The 27,976-nt window shown below is 33.0% G+C and overlaps 2 protein-coding genes across 2 annotated transcripts in view; one reads left to right on the forward strand and one right to left on the reverse strand.

Annotated features, from left to right (window-relative positions):
• Nucleotides 1-3,212: 3,212 nt before the first annotated feature.
• LOC123658667 (solute carrier family 35 member F1-like) lies at nt 3,213-6,870 on the reverse strand. The gene is given in 6 exon segments (XM_045594026.1): nt 3,213-3,396; nt 4,550-4,692; nt 5,385-5,752; nt 6,093-6,340; nt 6,543-6,734; nt 6,812-6,870. Coding segments are annotated over 6 exon segments (1,194 nt in total).
• A 14,500-nt stretch (nt 6,871-21,370) lies between these two features.
• LOC123658516 (5'-3' exonuclease PLD3-like) overlaps nt 21,371-27,976 on the forward strand; it is a 60,613-nt gene continuing 54,007 nt past the window's right edge. The window contains exon 1 of the mRNA XM_045593915.1: nt 21,371-21,634. Within this exon, the coding sequence (XP_045449871.1) occupies nt 21,371-21,634 (264 nt within the window). The remainder of the gene's footprint in view (nt 21,635-27,976) is intronic.

Below are 27,976 nucleotides of genomic sequence, written 5' to 3' on the forward strand. Positions count from 1 at the left end.
ATTTCTTGCTCAAATTATGGGGCAGCACGACTGGGGTAGTATCTATACCTCACAGAAGATCACAGCTAAATAATACTGTTTTCAAGCAGTGTTGTGTTCCTGTTAATGAGTAAGTTGACCAGAGCTCGTGGGGAGAATTGGTGATAGGGTCGACAACGCGCTTGCGATGCTTCTGATGTCGCAGACGTCTATAAGCTGCGGTAATCGCTCACCACCAGGTGAGCCGTACGCTTGTTTGCCGACTTGTATATGAAGAAAAAATATACAAATACAATTCAAAAGCTTATAAGCTGCCAACACTTTAACTTTCATAATAATTGTTAAATAATTTAATTTAAGTAATTTGGAAGTTAATCCTCAGAAGTTGTGATCAAGTCTGTGGCAATAATACAAAAATAAAATAAAATAAAACTAAAAAGACACATCTGTATTGTACATAATAGCCATTTATTACCTCATATCTTCAGAACCGCTGAACGGATTTACATAATTGAGGTATCGTTAGATTTGTCTTCGTAGCCCAAGTGTTCTTAGATAGGTGACGTTAAAAAAATCAAACATGTCGGTAGTGCGAAGCTATTGTAGTTAACGAAACCTCAAATCTTTGTAATTATTGAATTTTTATCTTGTTCCAGCTTTTTAAGTTGATTTTCTATTAGTTGTTCTTCACGCAGGCGGGATTTTTGTTTTATTATTATTATTTTATTTTTATATTATTCCTTAAAGGGAAATGTAAAATAAAAACACTGTTTTCTCGAAAACATTGTATATTTCATAGTCTATATATAATGAGACAATTTTTGAGACATGCAGTTAAATAATTATATAGGTATTGTATATGCTCCACGTGTTGTTTTCTTGAAGCATAAAATATTGTTAGATACGATTGCAACATAACGATTCATTTAAAAGGTTAATATATAACAGAAGTTACATAAAAATATTTTTAAGTACATACATTAGTTTTGTGTAAGTTTTAAGTGTGTACATATAGAAAACTATTATGAAAATTCGATGAAATACAACATTCAGGCAATCATTTATCAATTCTATGTAAGTTATAATCAATACCAAATAAATTGCTAGACAGAAAAACAATCTTTCACATTAAGAGTTTACACTCTACACAGTCGTCAACTAAGCTAGGCGTCAGACGTAGGTAGGCGATCCCGTGCTGTATACGCCGCTGGCTCCCGAAGTAGTTAGAGGCTCGGGACACGACTTTTAGAATAGACGCGTGTTTGTTTTAATTTGAAAGCAATTACAATGGTTCATACTGGCTGTGCTGTGAGAGATTGCACATCGTCATCCCGCATAAATAGAGAACTGCAATTTCATCAATTTCTGCACACGAAAGAAATGTAATCATATATAATATATATAATTATGTACCTATTTTTAATATTATTTTATATTGCTTAAACATTTTGTCATATTTTTAAATATGCCGATGTAAACAAAAAGGCGGAAAAACATTACACAAAACATTGAAATATCTCAAAAAATATCAAACACAACATTAGCAATTTTGTGTATTTTTTAAAGGTTTTATGTAATTCGAAACGTATGTAAGTATGTATGTTTGTTAGAGTGGAATCTTTAATAATAAAGTTAAATAACAAAAATTTCAAATGCACTAAACCAAGAAACCGAAAATATTTGTCCGTTGCCCATTTATATAACATAATAGGTGATTTGGAAATTTATTTATTATTCATTAATTACATTATATTCTAAAAAACATTGTAAAACTCTATTTGAATTTGTCCCCACGAAATGCCTTTTTGTATTCATTGCTATGAAGAACAATAAATTACAAATAATAATATTTCAATTAAATTATAAAAAAGCCGTGACAACCCTACGTGCTGCGGCAGTACGACTTGCGGTGTCGGTCGTCAAACATCAAAGGCGTCGGACCACCATAATTATGTATTAGTACACTGTGATAATACTTTCAATACAAGTATTAATACTGTCAATTTTTATAAATAATTCTTTATTTGTATAAATTAAATTAATTGAAGAGCTGTAACAACATAAGTAACATAGTAACATATGTGAGCAACCACTATTCTTATAGAAGAAGACTATACATAACATTTATAGTTTTTCTACTTTCAATAAACATTCAAATCCATTTAATCACTCGCAATTCAAAGTATTGTTTCTAACGGACTAAACATTTAAATTTTCATATTACAATCTTACTCTTAATAATTGAGCTTTACAAAGATCCTATATTAGACAAGCGACGCTAACGAACTAGTAGGTTTACAACTAAATATTAAATTTCTTTAAAGTATAACAGTGCGATAATCTCTTAATATAAAATAAATCACAGTATGAAATAGTTTCAGTCACTTAAAATAATTTGTAGCTAGAATAAATCTTTGGTTTAATAAACAAGGTATATGAAGCTTCTTAGTAGATTTGTCTACAAATTTTTAATAAATGCACTATTTCTTATTTATATAAGTTCGATTGAAATGTAATGCAGCGTTGAAGATGGCCGATTTCATGACTTTATAATTATCATTAAAAAACGTTTCTACTTTATATACCACGAGAAAATATTACATATTATAGAATATTATACTTAAATCTAAGTAGAAACTACGTTTAAAATTCCTTATAAACATCACTAAGTCTAATCGATTAAAATTGATTCAAAATTCGAGTATATGGCAGTTTTCGTTTATCAATTAAAATTTTATTTCAATAATATAAATTGTCTATAATTTTTCGATATCTTGACTGTGCGCTACGTACAATCTTAATTTATTATTATTACTAAAATATTTCTACCGAACCTTGACAATCATTTGTGCCTATTACCTACCCATTGTTATAATGAAACAAAGGAACAGTTAAATTCTTGAGAGTTTAGCGAACATAACTATATTTCTATGACTATCAAGATCAAAATTGTTTTGAAACAATAATTCAATACACATTCCTTTAAGAGTACAAGTATCAAATCTAGCGAACTAACAATCCAAAGACTTGCTATATTTTAAACTAACCATGATAAAACTATTAAGCGTAATCAACTGTAAATAAATAAAACTGCTCAAACTATATTTAGCTTTGAGAATATAACAAAGATTTTGTAGAAATAATACATTTCAGGCGGTTATTTGCTTTGGTCCTAAAATTGAACTGAATTATTTTAACTTATAACGTTATAAGAAGCTAAGAGCTTTATATTACTAGTTTTGAATTGGTTCCTTTGTATTGATGCCATTTGTGTGTCCAACGGTTATGTTACCGTTAGGAATGTTGGACATGTTTGTTTGTCCTCCGAGAAATGATGTAAATGTTGTGTCTCTGCTCATCGGGGGTTCGAGTCCTTCGGAAAGCGGAATACAGTCCAGTGTAGGCACTGTGAATTCCCTGAAAATAATAATAATAATAATATTCTTTAATACACACCATTAAAATTTACAAACAAAAGTAGTATAATTAGAGGAAGATGTACAAAGTCGGTCTAATCGCTAAAAGAGTGAATTCTTCCAGACAACCTTTAGGACAGCGCATAGAAAAGCGGTTAAGAAGTGTACAAATAATATATTTAATTAATATATTTAATTATATTTTATACACAGTTCCTTTCAACTGTAGTTCAACAACTTAACATATTTGATGTCCAGTGAAAGTCAAAAGTTTATGTGGTATCTTCCTGATTCTTGTAATTTTTAGTCTTTCTTTTATGTATCTTAATAAAATGAATTGGAATGAGTTGAAAAAAAGTCCAAAAAGGCTTCCCTCAAGTCCGTTCTCAAAGTTCGTCTTTTCTCAAATTTTTGGACGCAACTAACAGTTGCACTGTGGTAAATATATATATGTATGTAATAACGCTCGACTTGGGGAGTAAGCTGGGGAATGCGTGACGAGAGCGTTGGAAGTTGAGAGGGAGATATAAGTTAGATGGAGCTAAAGAAGTTGTACTTCACTCGTGTGGTTTAAAGCTCACTCGTTTTTATTTTATTTTAGGTTTTGTATAGATTTTGTTATGTATTATGAAAGAATTCTAAGCGGTTCTTCCAAACAAAGAAATTAAAAAATATATATGTTTTGTTTTACGTCAAAGTCTATCATCAAAGTTACGAAAACATTACTTTACATGTAATTAATAAATGAAATGACGCCGCGTTGGCACAACGGTATAAACCATGTACCTGTTGCGCTGGCGGTTGCGGGTTCGACCCCTGCACATAACAAACATTTGTATTGGCCATACAGGTGTTTGTTGTGGTCTGGGTGTTTGTGCAGTCCTTGTGGGTCTCCCCACCGTGTCTCGGAGAACACGTTAAGCCGTCGGTCCCGGTTGTTATCATGTACACCTGATAGTGATCATTACTCACTCATAGTAGGAAATGTATCCGCCAACCCGCATTGGAGCAGCGTGGTGGATTAAGCTCTGATCCATCTCCTACATGGGGAAAGAGGCCTATGCCCAGTAGTGGGATATTACAGGCAGAAGCGTAATAAATGAAAATGTTACTTAGAAATAAATAACTGAGAATAACAATGAATCTAAACTCACATAGAAACATTGTCCTGCGAGTGCACGGAGTCGCTGACGAGCTGCGGCAGGGCGGGCGGGGGCGGGGCGCCGGTGGGGCGGGCGCTGAACAGGAACACGCCCACCAGCGCCAGCAGGTACGACAGCGAGTACAGCGCGTGGAACTGTTGCAAGCGACCGCAATACTTCGTGTAGTGCTGTGTTCCTTTCGAGTTTCTTTGTCTGTCTGTGGGTCTCCCAACCGTGCCTCGGAAAGCACGTTAAGCTGTCGGTCACCGCTTGTTATCATAAATACCTGATAGTGATTGCTACTCATAGTAGGGAATATATCCGCCAACCCGCAGTGGGGCTGCGGCGTGAATTAAGCTCCAGTCCTTCCCCTACATGGAGAAAGAGGCCTACGGCTATACCATCTTGAAGACAATGTTTGTATATGCCATTGAGTTGTTTGTTGTAGTCTAGGAGATTGAATTGTGTTTTTCGAAATCCTGACGCAGGATTCATATCCTAATGTATATATTCATTTATTACTATCTAATCTAACTTTTAACTGCATAGCTCTTAATTCGGTAAATGCTCCCCGAATGATTAAGACTCAATGGTTATCTGGTACTATTTACATAAATTATGATATTTATCTAAAATATTTGATGTTATCTCGACCACAATGAACAATCTACATGTGTCTCTATATATTTGTCTTTTCCATTTTACGTCATTGGCAAAATCATCGGTACTATTTTCACATGAGTATTTGGTTCTATACAATTATATTGTGTAAAAGATACATAATGGAAAATAAAAAATAAAATTTTTGTAGGATGAATACTGCAGTAATAAGAAAAATTAAGTTTACCTTAAACTGAAATATGTACATTCCAGCGATAAGAGTATAATAATCCGCAGAGAGGAACGACAGATGCAGTATAATGGAGCCGGCGTCTCTCAGCATGAAGCTTTGTAATATCTGAAATATTGTCTGAACACCGCAGTAACTTCCCAGCTGCACTATTGTTTCAATCTCATACCAGTTGAACGTCAATAGTTCACCGAATTCTAAGAAAAATGTTTGTGAGCAAGATAGGACACTGCCTATAAAACCTAGGAGAGCTAGGTAATCTGCGCACGAGTGCGTTTTGAGCATTATCTCTTGAAGCACGGTCACTATTGCATAGAGGAGCGAACCTCCTAAGCAGAGCATGTCGCCTACTAGTTGATTTTTACCTGAAATATTTTTAAGTCTTTAGAAACTAACTCATTAATATATTTTTTAAATTACACTGACTCATAAAAATATTAATGTAAAATCTATATACTTTACTTATAAATTTTCCCTGAATATATGTAGTTTTGTTTCCATTTTTTTCTAATAGTTTTAACTAGTTGAATGTTTTACCCTAAACTATTCCTAAGCTAAGCTATCTAATGTATAACATAGCATATGTATGTCAATTATATGCTGCTTTAACCATCACATACATTCATCTTAAACAGAATTATGAAATTCTTCATGAAAAATTTAATTTCTAAGATAAACCTAACTAATATCTGCACAATATATTACCATCGGTGGGAGCTCCCTCCACATCGGCCCAGACGACACACACGACGGCCATAAGACCTAATGTAGCTCCGGCAACATGAGCGACACCCAACCTCTGACCCCTCCAAGCCCCTCCAACTAATGCAGCTCCGACCCCGCTACATGCTAGCAGCTGTCAGCTAAGTACTGAGGTGAAGCGCTGCGATAGTACTAGGAGCCAGCTAGCTTCCACATCTAATGCACAGGCTATTAACACTAGCCACCATTTTCTGTTAGAGGAAAAATTGATCATTGATATTGGCAAACATTTGATGATAATATTTAACATTAATTAAAAAGATATATTTCATAGTATTATAAAATAATTAAATTACTAGTAATTATTACTAAACAAATCGTTTTTTTTTTACATTTATATTAAAATTATGATAGTACTTGGCATAATATAGTATGTAATTTTTTAATACTTACCTAAATATTTTTTTAGGTCCACTACACAATAAAGATGGTGTGAACAAGATAAAAAGAATTAAATAGGGTACAATGAGCTGGCCAGTGGTAGGAAATTGCCAGGTTGCACTTTGTAGGAGGGTGGTAAGAATACATTTACCACTTAACAAAAGAGACAACACTTGACCCAATACTATACAGCGCCACACTTTCCTGAAAGATATCACATATATTTGAGCACTTTATTTTTAACCTTAATAATTAATACGAAATAAACAAACACCACAAACCATCGACCCAATTCCGAAAAATAAGTTTCAACTTTATCACTGAAATTTACGTTTTCCATGATTGTAGTCACTATATGCGATTTCTTTATAAACATAACACACTCGAAAGTTTAAAATCAATAAAATAAGTAAATAAACAATGAGAATTTGCCATTATTAACTACAAAAAATGGGCTAGGACTATCTCAAAAGCAAAACAATTACTTGACATTTTGCGTTTGGAAATTATTCAAATTAATGAGAGCGTAGTGTTGTTACTTGCTTTCAAATAATCGATATATCGTGATTCACAAAATTTTCAGTTTCCTAATTCTGTTTTTAATTAGTATATTTGCCTTTAAAAATAAATTATTTAGGATTCGTTAATCTATAATTTTCATCATTACTATTACGATTTCTATACTTATTATTATAGTTTATATGAGCCAAACTGCTTATCTATTGACTCTTTCACCTTACTTGTTCCGTAATACCGTTCCGTTTACCTCATTTGTTCCGTAGGGCGTAGATACATCATTAATCTATGTCATCATGGTGTGTCCATGGTAGTCGTGGGTCGTAACGTCTTTTATGTGTAATCGGTTATACGTAGTTTCGTGGATACGCGTAATTAGTTTCGAAACTGCTTATTTTTCGTAACTAGTTATTTCTGTATACAGCATCAGTACGGGACGGCGACGTTATATTACTTTTGTTTGTATTATGGTTATGAAGTATTTATATGTTATAAATTGTAACACATACGAATGTCGTTACGTACGTTAATATTGATGGATAATATAATCAAATTAACTTCCCTTCATATTTTATCCAGGCTTACGACTGGCTGCAAAACATGTTATTTAAATTACTTTTTTGATTTTTGTATAGACATAATAAACGATGCAGGCGTATTTAGAAGTTCATTTGATTTTATGTGCAGTTTTTAATTATTTTTCGAAATACATACATACATATAATTAAAATACAACAAAATCATTACAGCCTATACAGTCCACTGCTGGACATAGGCCTCCACAAGTTTACGCCAAAAATAACGTGAACTCATGTGTTTTGCCCGTAGTCACCACGCTGGGCAGGCGGGTTGGTTTTTTTTTTTTTTTTTTTTTTTATGTCACTAGGTCGGCAAACAAGCGTACGGCTCACCTGATGGTAAGCGATTACCGTAGCTTATAGACGCCTGCAACACCAGAAGCATCGCAAACGCGTTGCCGACCCAATCCCCAATCCCCCCAGGAGCTCTGGTCACCTTACTCACCAACAGGAACACAATACTGCTTGAAAACAGTATTATTTTGCTGTGATCTTCTGTAAGGTCGAGGTACTACCCCAGTCGGGCTGCTCCATATTTTGAGCAGGAAATTCCTGCTGTGCCCTACCTCAGTTGAGAAAATACAACAAAAAACCCACACTTTTTAGTATATACTTCAACACGAGACAATAACATTAATCGTTAATAATTAATCACTCGTCAACTGTCTTAGTACTAAATAGTAAATTCGAAAATATTTAAAAAGAAACACGACCGAAATTAAAATTTCTTTAAAAAAACTGTGCGTATAAAAATAAGTCGTTGTGTCAAGTTTTTAATAAAACTGCGTACGTAAAATAATCGTTACATTCGTATCGGCGTGTAGTGTAGTAACATTTAGTTTATAAGACATGTATTTTCATTATATGTAGGCAGAATAAATCAGAGCGTTGTCCGGAACACTTGTGCGCCTTTTACTGTATCTCCCCGTACCTCACACCTCATGGCGACCCTGCCATGCCGTGGCGGTTGCGAGTGTCGGGTGACCGGCGCAAAACGCAAACGCGACGGATTCCAGTGTGCCTCGGTGCAACTTTTAAAGAATTTATAATTTATAACGAGCAGTGAATAAAGTGAAACTTTCATTAAAACTATATCTAATTAATAAATAATATGGGGAAAAATTACTCGAAAAACGAAGATAAGGAAATATTAATAACGCAGAATGCCGCTGCAGGGAGTAACACTGGAGGAATTACAGAAATCGAAAGTAACATAAAAACGAGTAATATTTTAATCACCGTGGCCCTAATAATTTTTATTTGTACTATGGTTTACTTGGCATGGAAAAGCTGGAGAAATAAAGAAAGGAAATGGATAGAAAAAAGAATGCAGTCCGAATTTTTTACGAGAATTCGGCAGAGGTTTTCTGGCAGATTCAACCCTACAAACGCTGACGGAGGAGATACGGTATAGTGAAAAGTGAATAGTGAAAGTAAAAAGTTAAAAAGTAATAATAATATAAATGAAAAGTGAAAATATGTGAAGTGAAAACCTTTCCCTCCCCTCTATTGTTAATTTCTGTGTATAGATTTCATACCATATTTACGTAAAATATGTAAGAACTATGTGTAATATTGACTGTAAGTTTAAAACTATATGGAAAAAGAATTAGAAATTATTTTAAATAAGTTAAGTGAAATTCAAATTGATTTAAGGAAATTAGGTCCCACTAGAAGATTACAATATACAGGTAATGTGAATAAAAAAATTGTAAAAGCTGAAAAACTATTTCGTGAATATAAAGATATTATTAATATTTTTAACGAACAAAAATGTAAAGTTGAATTAAAAGATTATGTTTATGGAATATTAGAACGCATTGAATTAGTATATAATAAAATTTTAAGTTACAAAATTAATTGTGTGGATAGTATAATGGAAAAATCGGAAATAACAAAAATGGATAGGTTCGACTTAAAAACTGCTACTTCTTTAATTCCCGTAATGGATAATACGGAAGAAACTACTGAAAAAATTATTGACGGAATTGAAATGTATGATGAGTATCTTGTAGATTTCACACAGAAAAAATTATTAATTTCATTTGTATTAAAAACCAGGTTAACTAAATGTGCTAAATTAAAATTAAAAAGCGAATATAGTGATGTAAAGAGCTTAATCCATGATATTAGAAATTCTTTATTAACAAAAAAATCAGCAAATGCGATACTTAGCCAATTAAATAACTTATCTCAAAATAATATGTCAATTCATGAGTATGGAGATAAATTATCTGAGTTATTTGTAGGCCTCACTATAGCACAGAGCAACGGAAACCCGAAGGCTTGTGAGATATTGAGACCTATTAATGAAAAATTAGCGATTAAAAGATTTGCAGATGGATTACGTAATAGGCGACTCAGCACAATTATATCAGCTCGAGACTACTCCGAGTTGAAGGATGCAGTCCGTGCTGCTGAAGACGAGGAGTTGGGACAACCTTCATCGTCTAACAATATATTCAACGCGCAAAGAAGAGGTAATCGAATCCCCTACTATAGGTCTTCCCAAAGAGGCAGAGGCGGACGAACCAATAAAACTAATTTTTACTCACATCGTGGACGGAACAACAATCTCAATAATACCCCTCGTACAGGTATGTATGTTAAAAATAATTATAATAATTCAGGATATTATTCTAACAAAAACCACTCGACCCCGACTCGAGGTCCCCGTCGAGTTTACAATAGTAGCGGTAACCGTAGTAAGCAAAATATTTGTTCGGTACAACTTGAAGAAGAAAAAACTACTGAACCGAAACAGTTTTTTCGGGACTAAAAATTATATTTTAAATTACGAAAACAATGTAAAATACATATTCTTAAATATCTATAGAAAAAAATGTTCGTGGTTACTAGATACCGGTGCATCTTTATCGGCTATTCGTAGCAGTATATTATCGAAACATACACCGATACATAAAGACCCTATAGTCATTAACGGTATAGGTGGCAAGACATATTCAGAGGGTTATGTTTATTTAACTTTACAGGCGTTAGATGGAACTAATTATGAACACAAATTTTATTTGTTTGAGGAATTACCTTGTAAATCAGATGGAATAATTGGGTTAGATTTTCTAAACAATTTTTATTCGATTATCGATTTAGAGAAAAATATATTAATGTTAACAAATGAAAAACAAAGCCAGATACCATTATATACTTCACCTAAATTATGTACAGACTATATAACGATACCAGCACGATGCGAAACTATTCATTATATAAAGTTAAATTCAGATGTGAAAGAAGATAGTGTGATTGTACAGGAAGAATTACAAGAAAATTTATTTTTAGCTAGTTTAATAGTAAAACCAAAAAATAACATAATACCTATTAGATTAATGAATACTAGTGACAAAGAAATTATTATTCCAATTTTTCAACCTCAGCTATTACCATTAAAAGAGTATAATGTTTGTTCTTTTGATAAGTGTACTTCGAACTCTACACGTGCAAAAACATTGTTGCAATCTTTGAAACTTGATCACTTAGGTACAAGTGAACGTAACAGTATAGAGAGTATTTGTTCAAAGTATGCTGACATATTTTATTTACCCGGTGATAAGCTTACGACTACTAACTTGTGTGAACAATCAATTAATTTGAAACGAAATGTAAATCCAGTTTATATAAAACCATATAGATTACCACATAGTTTAAAACCTGAAGTAGATAAACAAATTAAACAAATGTTAGCTGATGACATAATAGAACCATCACAAAGTGAATGGTCCAGTCCGATATTGTTAGTACCCAAAAAATCAGATGACAAAAATAATAAAAAGTGGAGATTAGTTATAGACTATCGAAAGTTAAATGAAGTAATACAGGATGATAAATTTCCATTACCAAACATAACAGAGATATTGGATTCGTTATCAGGCGCAATTTATTTCTCTCATTTAGACCTAAGTCAATCATATTATCAATGTTCATTAAAACCCGAATCTAGACCAATCACATCATTTACAACTAGTACAGGTCAGTTTCAAATGAAACGTCTACCTATGGGGCTAAAGATCAGTCCCAGCGCTTTCTCTAGAGTCATGTCAGTAGCTATGTCAGGTCTTAACTATATAAATTGTTTTATTTATTTAGACGATTGTGTTTGCTTCGGAAGAAATTTAGAATCACATAATAAAAACTTAATAGAAATTTTCGAACGCTTACGTAAAGTCAATCTCAAACTAAATCCGAGTAAATGTCAATTCTTAAAAACAGAACTATTATATTTAGGCCATACGATATCCTCTAAAGGAATTCAACCAGACCAAGACAAAATTAAGACTATTCAAAATTACCCAATACCGACGAACGTCGATGAGTTGAGACGTTTTGTGGCAATGTGTAATTACTATAGAAAGTTTATTAAAAATTTTGCTGAATTAACTAATTGTTTAAATAAACTTTGTAGGAGGAATGTCAAATATGAGTGGACTGAACAGTGTGAGATATCATTTAATATTTTGAAAAATGCTTTAATAAATCCACCCATTCTACAATACCCTGATTTTTCAAAAGAATTTATATTACAAACTGATGCTTCAGGGACAGCAATAGGTGCAGTACTTTGTAATAATAACATGAGAGCTGTAGCATATGCTAGTAGACCTTTGAATAAAGCTGAATTAAATTACCCAACTATACAGAAAGAACTACTTGCCATAGTTTGGAGTGTAAAATATTTTCGACCATATTTATTTGGACGTACTTTTACTATTATGACGGATCATAAACCCCTTATATACCTATTTGGACTAAAAGACCCTTCAAGTAGACTTTTAAAATTTCGGTTAGCACTAGAAGAGTATGATTTTAAAGTAGTATACGTGAAAGGTAAAGAAAATGTAATAGCGGACGCTTTATCGCGAATAAGTATGACTTCCCAAGATTTGAAAGCTATGAATGAAAGTTTATTAGCAGTAACAACAAGAGCACAGGCTAAGAAAGTAAAAGAGGCAGAAAGAAAGAATGAAAGTGGAGATGATAGAATGATAAGCGATATTCCAAGTATTGACCCGAACAATTGGCCTGATCAACCAAGTGTTGTGGAAATACTTAGAATACCGAGTGGATCAGTTGAGTTAAGTTTAATACAAGGGAAAGAACTAAGAAAAATGAAAGAGAAAAAATATATGGATGTCGAATCTGAATGTTTCGCATTTAATAAAAATAAAAATATATTATATGTTAACCTTGATTTTAAAGCACATTATACGCGAGACGTTTTTGTGGAAAAATTGAGGAAAATATGTGAAAAGTTAGAAATTAGAGAAATATGCATTATAAAGAAAGAAGATAACGCGTTATTTATAAGGAGTCTTATAGAAGAAATAAAAAGTAAAAATAAATATAACGGTCCAAGGATTTGTATTTTGAAAGGTATAAAAAGAATAGATAGTGACGAGGAAAAACAATTTATTATGAATGACTATCATCTGCTACCCACAAGCGGACATGCTGGGATTCGCAGAATGGTAAATAACATAAAACGTAAATTCTACTGGCCAGGAATAGAAAATGATGTTAAGAGTTACGTTAGAAAGTGTGAAAAATGTCAAAAAAGTAAACATTCTAGGCATATTAAGGAACCCCTAGTTATTACAACCACAGCTAGTTCTGCTTTGGAAAAAGTTTTTCTAGACATAATAGGTCCATTAGATAGAGATTTAGAAGATAATAAATATATATTAACAATACAATGTGAATTAAGTAAATTTGTAGAGGCATATCCTCTTAGAAATAAGGAAACGGTAAGTATAGCTAAGAATTTTGTGAATAATTTCATTTTAAGGTTCGGAATCCCAAAGGTCATCACTACGGATCGTGGAACTGAATTTATATCGGATACAATGGAACAGGTTTGTAAGTTACTAAATATAGAAAAACTAAGTTCTACTGCATACCATCATCAAACTATTGGTTCTCTTGAAAATGCACATAAACATTTAGGTTCATTTCTGCGCATACAATGTGATAACCATCCAGAGACATGGAGCCAATGGCTACCATTTTGGTGTTTTACATATAATAATACAATTCACTCAAGTACAAGATATGCACCATACGAGTTAGTTTTTGGAAAATCATGTGAAATACCTAGTAGAATTTCTTCTGACATTGAACCTTTATACAATCCAGACAATTACAGTTTAGAATTAAAGTACAGGTTACAGACAGCTAATAGGGATGCGAGAGAAAATTTGTTAAAGTCTAAAGAGAAAAGAAAACAGAAATATGATAAAAAGGTAAATAAAATAAAATACAAACCAAATGATATGTTATTAGTAAAAAATGAAACAGGAGGAAAATTAGATACCTTGTATAATGGCCCGTATTTAGTTATTGAAGAGCAGGAACCGAATGTAAAAATTTTGAGAAATAATAAAATTGAAATTATTCATAAAAATAGAACAAAACTTTTTGTAAAAGATAAATAATTAATGTTTATTTCTAAATCATTTCAAATTATTGTATACTATATTTAGATACATACTAATTGTTTTATTACTATTACTTTTACTTATTAAAACTTTTCATATTTACATTATATACTTATACAAAAAAAAAAAAACTTAATTATGTAATTAATTTTTATTTTTTTTATTTTGCCCCGGTGGTGTAGTGTAGTAACATTTAGTTTATAAGACATGTATTTTCATTATATGTAGGCAGAATAAATCAGAGCGTTGTCCGGAACACTTGTGCGCCTTTTACTGTATCTCCCCGTACCTCACACCTCAGGCGAAACTACGTACATGGTATTAGCTTCGTAACTAGTTACTGAAACCGATTACGTTAAATAACGCCCAACGCTAGTCCATGGCATGTCCATGGTGTATCATCAAGAATCGTAAGTACCTACCCATTTATGTACATATCATATATTTGACAGTTTGACACTGACCGACATAAGCATAGAGTAGAATAAATATTAAAAGGAAGACAGACATTAGTTTATTAGTTCGGCTTGGAAACAATTTGATTCAAATATAAGCACGCTTATAATTAAATTTACATTATACTAACATTATATTTTACAAATTTTACTTTAAATTTATACTTTAATAAAAATATCAAAGAAGTTAAAATAGTTTTTAATTGAAAAAATGGGTGATGGTAAGTCGAGAAGCTCATTCAATTGTTTTACAACTTAACATTTAAGTTTAAATTTACTATAATTATGTGATTTATTTAATATTTTCAGAGGACGTAATACGAAGGAGGCTTCTTATCGACGGCGATGGTACGGGAGACGATCGACGACTTAATGTTTTGTTAAAAACTTTAATAAAATGGTGCAACAGTACTGATGAGAAACACGAAGACAGGTTAGAATTTTATAGTTATTTATAAATTTTATTATTAAATTCGAGGCTCTTCTACTCAATGTTTTACTTTTGAAAGCCATTAGTTCAAAGGAATGAAATTGAAGTAATAGATGATGGTTCTAATATTATCTTTCATTTTAACTTTAAGAAGAAGAAGAAGATTATCTTTCATAACAATAATATTTTAAGTTCAAAAATTTAACTATAAATGTAATTTAAAAATTAATACACAATTTCGATTTTTTAGACCAATCAATTTAGAGGATAATATTATTATAGCTAAGTAAAAGAAGGGGAAACCTTTTGGTGATCTAAAGAATTTCGTGAAATATACCTAAATATTCTAGACTTGAGACGAAAGGTACGCATGTGATGCCAGGGAAGATAGCTAGCACTTAGAATTTAAAATTTGTATGAATATAAAGTTGTAGTCAGGATTTTATACAATAATGTATCAAAGATATTTTTAAATCATTGCTTTTGTTTTTCAGCAAATCCACTCACGACAGAATGTTAGCACAACTAGCACAATGCGAATTTGCTGTGACGAAATCTCAACTGGGCTCCGACATGATGGCGGCAGAACTAAAGAGCTATGAATCGCTATCGAAAATTCTAGAAAAAGGTATAGAAATAGCAAAAGGCAACATAGAGAAGAGCAAAGCAGACTTAGCTCAAGCTAAAACAGTGCGGAAAAATCGTATTGAATATGATGTATTAGCAAAAGTGATAAGCGAGCAGCCAGATAGAAAAGAAACATTAGAACGCCTTGGTACACTTAAAACGGAACTGAGTAGTCTTGTAGCGACAAAACAACAGCTTGAGAGTCGGTTGTCGTTGAGAAAGAAACAATTTCATGTACTTGTGACGTCAATACATCAATTACAAGCTTTGTTAGATGAACCTGAAGACTTGGAGTCAATTTCTGATGATGTGGAAATGAAGGAAGTTAATTAAGACCTACATCAAAAGCGAATTTGTAACTACATTATGTTTGTAGCGTACTACGCTATGTTTGTAGCCTACTACACTATGTTTGTAGCGTACTACACTATGGGGGTCATTTATTAATTACTACTAGTGAGGTTTTAAACTATCCTTCTAAAAACTAATCTAATTCAATTTCAGAAAATTGAAAAACTAAGCATTGTGATACAAATTTCTAGACAAGCATAAGAATGCTAATATATATAATAATGTATATAACCCCCTCCCCTCCTTGTGATATTGCATGATGTTTTACCGAATCTCCTCCTACCCCCCCCTCCCTTAGAGACTCACATGATTATTGGACAATCCCTATGAAAATATTTTTGATAAAAAGTAATTTTATTCTGCATCTATTTCTGTGTTTCATTTCCTATATTAATAACTTATTTCAATTTTTTTCAATTTTTATAACTTTTTAAAACTATTTATACATATTAACTTGCCAACATTTTACGACGATATTACACATATAGAACAATAAATAACGATTAAAATAAATATCAAACATCTATGGAACAAAACTGACGAGCGTTTAATCAATATTTTAAACTCATTATTCTTTTTAAAAGCGTGTATTGCACTTGTATGTATGTACGTTTGTTAGGGTGGAATCTTATAAGTATATTAAATATATATATATATATATATATATATATATATATATATATATATATATATATATATACATAGCCCATAAGTTTTTGAGATAGTGTGTGAATTCTCCAAAATATAACTATAATTTTCAATTAAGTCAAAAAAAAATCTGCCATCTGCGAGCTATTCTGGCGTGCGCTGCAAAAACTGAGTTTACATATATATGTATAGGAGAAATGTATCTTAATTAGTCCTACAAAAAGTCACATTTGGTAATAACAAATTGGTTTATATATCAAAACTAGCTGACTCGGCAAACGTTGTCTTGCCGCTAAATGCTATTTAAACAGGGGTTGGTGGTAGAAGGGTGAAAATTTAAGGTTGTATGTATTTTTCAACGCCAAATCATAATAAAATAAAAAATAAACAATTTATCTATAAATTAAAAAAAATATATAATTAGGGGTAATTAACATTTAGGGGGATGAAAAATAGATGTTGTTCGATTCTCAGACCTACCCAATATGCACACAAAATTTCATGAGAATCGGTCCAAGCTGTTTCGGAGGAGTTTAACTACAAACACCGCGACACGAGAATTTTATATATTAGATAAATACTTTTATTAAACTTCGTCTTTTTAACCGACTTCCAAAAAAGGAGGAGGTTCTCAATTCGACCGTATTTTTTTTTTATGTATGTGACATCAGAACTTTTGACTGGGTGGACCGATTTCGACAAAAGTTTTTTTAATCGAAAGGTTGTGTGTGTAATTTGGTCTCATTTAAATTTATTTGACATGTAACAACTACTTTTCGAGTTATATCTAATAATGCGTTTTTACTTGACGCTTTTTTCGTCGACCTACGTTGTATACCACATAACTTTTTACTGGATGTACCGATTTTGATAATTCTTTTTTTGTTGTAAAGGAGATATTCCTAGTTTGGTACCATGATAAGGAAACCAGCATTTAATGATGGGATCCTAGATAAATCGAGGGAAACTCGAAAATCCGCATAACTTTTACTGGGTGTACCGATTTTGATAATTTGTAACTTAGGCTACTTTCATTTTATAAATTTATTTATTTTATACTGAACAATAACTGAACGACAACTTTTTTGTTAATTCCACGCGGACGAAGCCGCGGGCACAGCTAGTATCACATAATTATCATATGTTATTAACTTTTAATTTGTGTTATTCACTTTAGCTAAACTATTAAATTTTCAAGTAGATGTGTATGACATTATCTGAAGGACTTGAGGTCGATATAACTAAAGTTATATTTTTTTTTGCTGACAAACCCATTGATGAAAAAAAACATTTTTTTATTGTTCTTTTCGATAGCTCTAAATTTTAGGCATAACAATATCAATAAATTAAGTAAATTTTTTTTAAATTGATATAAACCGTTTTAATTTGTTTATAAACAAAATTTATTTTATTTATTAATTTGCATTATAATCCTATAGAGCTAGGAAAATTCGAAACATTTGTGAACTTAGGGAAATCTCTATTAATATTATAAATGTGAATGTAAGTTTGTTTGTTACGCTTTCACGCGAAAACTACAGGTCATCACGAAACTTTGTACACATATTCTTGTAGGTATTAGAAGTAACATAGGATACTTTTTATTAAAAAAATCAATGCTAGCGAAGCCGTGGGTAAGCGGTAGTATGTAATATTATCAACAGATGGCTCAAGGCTTTCGGTTTGTGTTTTTGGTTCTCAAATATGTACATTTATTGAATTATTAATATCACTAACGTCTAGTAAAGTCAGGGTTGGTGGTCAGTAGGGAATTTAATATGTCATATTTGCAGTCACTAGTATTCCGTAAGGAGTAGGTACTAACAAAGATAAGGCTATCAGAGTTAGGCTTTTCCGACACAAAAATAATTCTATGAAAAATTTGGAATTAAAAAAGGAAATGTAAATTTTTTTGTTTTTTTTTTTCTTCGTCTAATACCATCACTACATAGTATAGTATCAACTAGTCGATTTCCGTCTGTCCCTAATCTATATTTAAAACTGCAACGGATTAATTGATGCGGTTTTTTTTAATAGATAGAGTCATTCAAGAGGAAGGCATATATATATACATGCATAATATGATAGAGAAACACTAATAATTTTAGAGGCTTCTAACTTATTTTCTGTTGACGATAGTATTAAGCATTGTACCCGTTCGAAGCCGGAGGGGGTCGCTAGTTATTTAATAAAGAGGTAGAAGTTGTAACATTATTTGTAGGACTCTATAACTACTGAATAGATTTTGAAAATTCTTTATCAATACAATGTTTTGTTATGTATTATGATTTCGTAATAATAAGTTTTTAGTTTGGAAAAAAAAAACGAGTTTCAGTTAGACCACGTGACTGAAGTAAAACGTCTAAGTTCTCACTACAGTAATTTATTTATTTATTTATTTGGTACACCGACGATTGTTTCAATGTTACTTACATCTAGAGTATAATATCTAATTTATTTGCGCTAATTGCACAATCAGTTACAGGTATACACCGCTTGCTTTTTATATTAAGTATACAAAAAAAAATATTACAAACTAAATTATTTTCTAAACACAAAGTATAATAAAAAAAAAACTAATTAAAATAATTACAATAAAACCCCTCTAGATCCCACCGCGACCCACCAGGCCTCTCAGACGCCCAACGCTCCGGATACTTTACAGTAACCATGTTTTTTTTTTTATGCGTACGGCTCACCTGATGGTAAGCGATTACCGTAGCTTATAGACGCCTGCAACACCAGAAGCATCGCAAGCGCGTTGCCGATCCAATTCCCAACCCCCCAGGATGATAGCGTTGGGCATTCAAAAACGTGACAAAATCTGAAAAAGCCGTCCCACTACAATGAGTAATATGCGAAACGTAACTCTGTCTTTTTCTTTCTTCACTAACTTGGGTAGGGCACAGCAGGAATTTCCTGCTCAAAATATGGAGCAGCCCGACTGGGGTAGTACCCTGACCTTACAGAAGATCACAGCAAAATAATACTGTTTTCAAGCAGTATTGTGTTCCTGTTGGTGAGTAAGGTGACCAGAGCTCCTGGGGGGATTGGGGATTGGGTCGGTAACGCGCTTGCGATGCTTCTGGTGTTGCAGACGTCTATAAGCTACGGTAATCGCTTACCATCAGGTGAGCCGTACGCTTGTTTGTCGACCTAGTGACATAAAAAAAAAACTTATATCTCCCTCTCTACTTCCGTTCGCCTCGCCCGATCACACTTTTCGTAGCGCTCTCGTCACACATTCACCAGCTTAGTTCTCAAGTCAAGCGTGCGTAAAGAAGTTTTACTTTAAATATATTGGGAATGAAATCGTCATTAAAACAGCAGTGAAGCCGAGACTGCTTAACAAGTTCGCTGCTGGTTTAAAAATTGAAAATCAATGCAGTAGCATGATATTATATCTTCGTAAGCCGAAACGTTACGTTACGGCCCCAAGTTTGAGCAGTTGCGGCACAAGATTTTAATTTTAACTAGCCGGCTTCAAAAAGGAGGAGGTTCTCAATTTGGTTGTTTTTTTTTCTTTAGTATGTTGGTACACCGATAAGGCCAAGATTTCTGATCCGATTTACGTGATTCATTTTGTGTGATGCGGAATAGTTGCCATTTGGTCGCATAAATATTCGATTCAGTTTGGCTCAGTAGTTTTTATTTTATGAGAAATTTCCTAACTTGGACAATGTAATTTTTATGTCAATGTGTGTTCACCGATTGTGATAATTGACGACGCATTGGCGCAACTGTTACAGCACTGGTATGTGGCTGTTGCGCTGGTGGTTGCGGGTTCGATCCCCGCACATGACAAATATTTGTATTGGCCAAGCCGTCGATCCCGTTTGTTATCATGTACACCTGATAGCAATTGTTACTAATAGTAAGGAATATATCCGCCAACCCGCATTGGAGCAGCGTGGTGGATTAAGCTCTGATCCTTTTCCTGGATGGAGAAAAAGGCCTATGCCAAGCAGTGGAATATTACGGGCTGAAGCGTTTGATAATTCTTTTTTCAATCGAAAGCTGGTGCTTGTCATGTAGTCCCATTTACATTTGATCGAGGTCTGACGATTAGTTTTTGAGTTATCTCTCTTAATGCATATATCTCGACTCGACTTTTTTCGTCTACGTAGGTTGTATTACTTGTCGATGTAATTGAAGTCGTTTTTTTTACAATTATTTTTGTAAGTGGATGTAAACTTGTGTCCATTTTTTTATTTTATTTTTTGTTGCCATCATGTTTCTTCTTATTGATGATATATTCCTTAATTGACTCACGTGCTAAATTCTAGCACACACACTATATACACTATTTACTAGTAGGTATATCTTTGTTTTAAATCTATTTGCCAATAAAACTTAAATCAAATAAGAAAAAAATACACTCACATCGTAACAATCCTTTATAATAAAGAGAAAATCTTTATCTTATTGTAAGCAATTTAATAGAAATAATTAGCAAGTCTAATTATTCAGTTTAATTTTTCTAACAGACAAGTGAAATTTCGTGTAAAAATAGTTCATGGTGAGCGTGACATTACCTATAAAATGAAAGTACACTGTGTTGGGACGATTTTATTTGCTTGATCAAACAAATGAAACGCACGAACATATTCCTGTGGGTCTAGGTGTAAGGTAATAAGCATTTATATAGTTTAAACGTCAAGCTGAAGTTATAACGCGCAAGCTCGAGTCGGTTCTACCGTCAAAGTGAGGCTTCGTTTCAGAGCGTTCGCACGCGACGCCTTTCGCTTACTAAGTTACGAAACTTCTTTACGTTTTATAAAAGAAAATGCCTTCATGGTGGGACTATTTGCAATTTAACCGACAGTATCACAATAAGAGAAATTTAGAGGAAGGTTTATTTCAAATTGCGTCACAGACTTGCAATATATTAGTAAAGGTCAACAACACGAACAATATTAATTTGACGAGAAACAATAGAAGTGACGAGTACGGTTGCGCCGGACCTCCTAAAGGAAAAAGTTCGATGCAAATTTGCGTGCCGAAATTTAGGAAGAATTCTATTACTTCTGGCTGTAATCCAGGATTATCAGTAAGTATCCCTTGTGTTTTTTAACTTTTTTTAAGTGAGATTCTAAATAAATAATATATAATTCTAAATAATATATAATTATTATATTTAATGTTATAGATATTCCAAATTATATTCTACGTAACATAAAAGTAAAATTGTAACGTTTATCCTAACATCGCTATACATCAAATAATAATAATAAGACAATAACTTTTATTCACAAAAGTAATAATTATTGAAAAACTATTGGTGAATCATTTCATTTACAAGTTGATTAAAATATGAAAACCAATGTTTATAATTGGTCAGTTTTTAAAAATTAAGCAATTAAAAATTCTTTAAATAATATCTGTCTAAATACACATATTTTTGTTTATGTAATTTTAATAGTTAAGTTAAAAAAATATTTAATTAAAAAGAAAATTTTAAACAACAATTTTCTTTCTAAACGTTATCCTTGAACCATTGACACAAATTTTTCTATGTCGTGGTGAACCACTTAAGTTTATTAATTTTGGAATTATTTCGACCTTTAAGTAAATTTTATTTATGAATTTGTACACAGTCAATATTTTACGTGGACTTAGTGAAATTTACATAATTATATGTTCGATCCTAACCTAGCGTTCTACGTATTGACACACCTAGTTTTTTTCGTGAATATATATATATATTATAAGAAATAATTTATATATATATATTTTATAAGAAAACCTTTTCGTGACAGTAACGAACACACAAAAAAAGAATAATCCAATTTGATGTAGTTGTTCGGAAGTTATGTGCGTACATACATTTGTACATACGTTGGCACAGTTGTTTTTATATAGACTAGCTGTGTCTGCGACTTCTTTGATGTGGTGTTCAAAAAGAAATAGTTATTGTTCAATTCGCGGAGATAAAAAAAAAACAAAAATAAAATTAGCTTTAGTTACTCCTTATTACATCAGCTATCTGCCAGTGAAAGTCCCGTCAAAATCGGTCCAGCCGTTTCAGAAATTAGCCGGAACCAACAGACAGACAGACAAAAGTTGTAAAAAAATGTTATTTTGGTATATGTACCGAGTATACATCATCATCATCATCATCATCATCATCATTACAGCCTATACAGTCCACAGCTGGACATATGCCTCCACAAGTTTACGCCAATAATAACGTGAACTCATGTGTTTTGCCCATAGTCACCACGCTGGGCAGGCGGGTACCGAGTATACGTCTATATGCATTTAGTAAAAAAAAACGGTTATTTTAATATTACAAACAGACACTCCAATTTTATTTATTTGTATAAATGTAGAAGTGACATAATAGAGGATAAAATGTTTACTAAATGAATTTTTAGAAGATAATCTCACTTTAGTAATAAAATAAAAAATTTTATATTCGGAAATGTACGTGGTAGAGTCGACGAAAGTCTTTAGGCGGGTATAATAAACGAGGATGATGTCTTAATCAGCTAAACAACTGAATTTCTAATAATCTGTAATTTTTTTTTAGCAATAAATTATATTTTACAACACATATTTAGGTTTTTTATGTTTTAGAATTTGTTTCGTTATAATGAACATCATAATCATCATCATCGTTTCAGCCTATCGCAGTCCACTGCTGGACATAGGCCTCTACAAGTTGGCGCCAAAAATGGCGCGAACTCATGGGTGTTGCTCATAGTCACCACGCTCGGCAAGCGGGTTGGATGGTTATCCCGCCATCGGTCGGCTTTTTAAGTTCCAAGGTGGTATTGGAACTGTGTTATCCCTTAGTCGCCTCTTACGACACCCACGGGAAGAGAGGAGGTGGCTATATTCTTCATTGCCGTAACCACACAGCAATACTATTAGTATTAGGTATTACAATGTACATTAGATCCGAACTCACATATTCGTATAAGCTCACGTGTCTCTAATAGTGTATTGATTACCTCTAGCTGAGTTTTTGTTTAGTATACAATAATTTGGAAATAAAACCTATCATCATACGCTAATGACTACGATATCGTGACTCATAGTTATGTCATTAAAGATATTTCCATCCGAGGTACAACCTAGGACAAACAACATCAATTTTGTACAGGTTCCACGACGATAATACTCCAAAAAGTTATTATTGGTAGTTTTATAACACGCGAACCGTAGCTTACATTAAGCGAAAAATTACGACAGTTCGTCACCAGCGACAGAACTCATAGAGCCATACAGCCAATCACTTTACGTCCTTGTCTTCCGTCTAAAAGATGCATAAGTGCGCGGGGTGAGTCCAGTCTACTTTCATTGTCCATCGGTTATAAACGATATACTGTAAAACGGAAACGCTGCGAAACAAAAGACGAAGCGGCGCGAGTGCGGTGTCTCGGTATCTGAACACTGTTGGCAACGATAAAATTTGTGCACGCTGATTCAATTTGAGGTGAATGACCTGCTGTATAATTTATTGTGCTTATTTTTCTTTATAGCGTGCCATGGTGCTGTTGCCGTCATATTGATTTTATACGTAGAGAAAGACATCGCGGTCGCTGCATCCGTTCTGGCCGACCGTTTGACCTTGTTCCAATTATTTTCGTATTAGCCGTAGCTTTGTGCTTGTTTTTGGGGTATGCCGTTAAGTTTGAGTTAGTTGAATTCCAACACACCGCGCCAATGTAAATTGGCTTATGACTAATAGTTTGAAAGATTTCGATCTACGAACGTTTAATAACAAAGCTGCTAAATTATTCAGAGAAATATGAACAGTTTTTGATTTTAGATCAGATTAAAATATAAATTTGTTTTAATTTTTTTTTTTAATATTAAACCAATAACATCTCGAATGAAGAATATTTCGCAACGTCCAGTTCAACGTGTTACAACATTTTTTTTGTTGTAACTTAATAATTTAAAATGAATGCACTTACCTACTACAAAATACATTTATATGATCAAATAATAAACAAAATCACTACACTCTATAATAGTAGATAATACAAATTTCTTTAGATTTGACTGCTGAGTAAATGTACCATTTCCTTTCATCGAAAAGGGTTGTAATTTATTCCGTCGCTGTTCTACTGCGTGTGGGCGATGTATTGCACGGAACTTATTCAGAAATATGCACTTTTCTTATTACTTATTCACTAACTGCTAAACACCAAAGGAATTGCAAAGAAGTGCAAGTAAAAATTTAATGACACTATCTACAATTTGTACAATAAGAGTCTTGTTACTGATTTACACGTTATACTGCAGTGAAAAATTGCAAAAAGTAGTATGTTTTCGCTCTATTATTAAGGTAACAAATTAAAATCAGAATCTAACATTAACTATATAACAAATAACAAAAAAACCCAAGATAACTCAAAAACTACTTACCAGATCTTGTTAAAATTCAAAAAAAAATTACACGACAAGCATCAGCTTTAATCAAAAAAATAATAATCAAAAATCTTATGAGAATGTCGACACTATCGTCATAGATCATGTTTAGTAAAGGACGCGTTGTCACTTTGTCAATGTCCCAGCTAAAAGCGTTCCAATATCAAGACAATGTTTTAGTTGAAACAAAAGGTTTCGACCACTTAACGCTGACAACCAATTTCCTTTGAATGTAAGGTTTGGTTCCATCATTTAAGTATTAATTAGTTATTGTTTATATTGGGATAATGTTAACGGGTTAAATAAAGTACTTCGTTGCTTTACCAACATTTTTTTAAATAATAGAAACCAAGTGTATGCTCTCCAAATTATACATATTAAAAAAGGAATATAGGGTGGTTAAAGTTAAAGGAATTATGGTCGCTTACTACTGCATTTTTAATAAAAGAAAAAAAGATTCAGGTAGGCTCCAAAAACACATTTTTTTCAAAGACCCTATACGTTTTAGATAAAACAATAAGACTGCGTGTGAGAATGTGTTGATTAGTAAATATAACAAGATATTAAAAATGTGCTGGATATAAGTAGAATGATAAATTGTAGCGTTTTGTTTTTATGTAATTGGGTAGGCGAACAAGTGCACGGTTTGCCTGATGGTAAGCGATTACCGTAGCTTATAGACGCCTGCAGCATCAGAAGCATTGTGAGCGCGTTGCAGACCCTACCCTTAATTCCCCCAGAAACTCTGGTCACCTTACTCACGAACAAGAACACAACACTGCTTGAAAACAGTATTATTTAGCTGTGATTTTCTCTAAGCTCGAGGTACTAGCCTAGTCGGGCTGCTCCATATTTTAAGCATATTAAACCTCTATGGAGGTGAAGCAGGTGTTTAGGTATCTGGGGTCGCCGGCCGATAGTCGGGGGACTTCGGCCGACCGGACGACACGACCCCACATGTCTGAGGGGTGGCCTTGTTGTGAGCGAAGCCACCCCCACCATTGTGCCGGGGCCCGGAGGTTTCGCCGGGCCTACCGCCGGGGCGAGTTGACGAATGCTCGCATTTCGCCTCACCCAGGCGGACGGCTGCTCACACGTGGTGGTTTTTTAGTCAGTAGGAGTCTGACATGATGAATTTTCCCCACGTAAAAAAATGTGTTTAGGTATCTATTCACTTGTATTTTTTACTCGAATTTCACTTGAACATGTTCCACTTGGCCTGTCAATCATGTTCTCCAATTATTTAACGACCAAAAAGCGTTATTATCACGAGTTTCAGTATAAAAAGCAATGTTTTCCTTGTAAAAGTCAACTCACGGAAAGGAAATAATTCTTTTGTTATTATTTTGTTTCCAATAATAAAAGTAGACAGAAACGTTTCGATGACCTTAAAAAGTAGGACTTTTATGGTGTTGTATGAATGTCGATGATTGTTGATTTATAGACATTAAAATTGTATTAAAACTGTACATACTTGGAATAAGGAATATACTCGTACATATCTATTATAATCCGCCAACCCACAGTGGAGCATCGTGGTGGATTAAGCTCCAATCTTTCTCTTATATGGAGAAAGTGGCCTATGTCCAGCATTGGTATGTTACAGACTGAATGCAATTTTTATTAATAATATTTTTCACGGTTACATACGAGAATTTTACGAATATACTTCATATATAAAATAAAACCGATGGTTAAAATTGAGTATAGAGCGTGCAACGGCCCAACGGACACTTTCTCACTAGATAGTGATCTCCTCCAGAATACCTATCAGAAAGTAGCAGTGCAATGAAATAGGCTTGTGCACCATATACGAGTATGGTTATAAATGTATGGTTATATGTATAGATGTATAAGATTGTATAATATATACATCTCATTTACACATATACGAGTACAGAAATACATATACAAATACATATTATATAAAAAAATAAAGTTATTACTTTTCATACCTTCTATAATAGCGCCTAGACATACGTTAAAAATATTATAAATCTGTATGACGGCTGCTCACGTGTCTGCTTGATAAACGCAATCTGACCGTACATGCTATGCTTCGTAACCTGCCCCGACCATACGACCCCACGGTTTAACCTACATTTCAAAGCGATGGGTGCTTAGTAACTTAAGACTGTAGCGGTAATTTAACGCCGTGGCCTAGTTTAAGTGCCGTCACGTATCTGAGCTATTGCTACGAATTTCGTAGAACCGTAGAATGACCTGCTACGCGATAGCTACGAGGAAGTCGTAGCTGTCGGAAATCTTAGCAAAGTTTTAACTAACTAAAATCGATAAAGGTATTAAATAAGTAATATTAAAATTGTCTGAATTAACTTTAGAATAATCGATTAAACTACGGTATCAGAATGTAGACGCTACAATAATTAAAAAATAACAATATACCCGTAAAGATGAGTTTTAGAGCATTGACATTTAAAAAAAAGTCGTAGCAAATGCGCTATGCTTGTGCTGCAACTTCAAACCAAGTGTAAATTTAACATTAACGTAAAAAGTTACTCTCTATATTAGTTTTATTTTAGATTTATAATTCTTCTGTCCAGGTATTGTGGCCTAATGGGTTGTTTTTTACTAAATAGCCTAATAGTGAAGCTACCAAATTATACATATGATTTTAAGTGGGAACTTTTTGGCATAGACTTTTTATGCATGTAAAAAAGGTTAACGTTTAATACACGACTTTGCGCCACTGAAGGTTAACAGATAATTTTGCTACCAAAGAAATGAATACTGAATCCAATGGTTTAACGTGTTCTAAAAGGCAGAGTGCTACAAACTATACAATAAAACATGTAATGTTTCATAAATAATCTATACAAATAAATAAAATTGGAGTGTCTGTTTGTAATATTAAAAAAACCGCTTTTACCAATGAATGAATATGGATGTATACACGGTATACACCAAATAACATTTTTTATAATGTTTGTCTGTCTGTCTTCCTGTTTGTTCCGGCTAATATCTGAAACGGTAGGACCGAATGTGATGG

Source organism: Melitaea cinxia, chromosome 12 (assembly GCF_905220565.1).
Source record: "Melitaea cinxia chromosome 12, ilMelCinx1.1, whole genome shotgun sequence".
Taxonomy (NCBI): Eukaryota; Metazoa; Arthropoda; class Insecta; order Lepidoptera; family Nymphalidae; genus Melitaea; species Melitaea cinxia.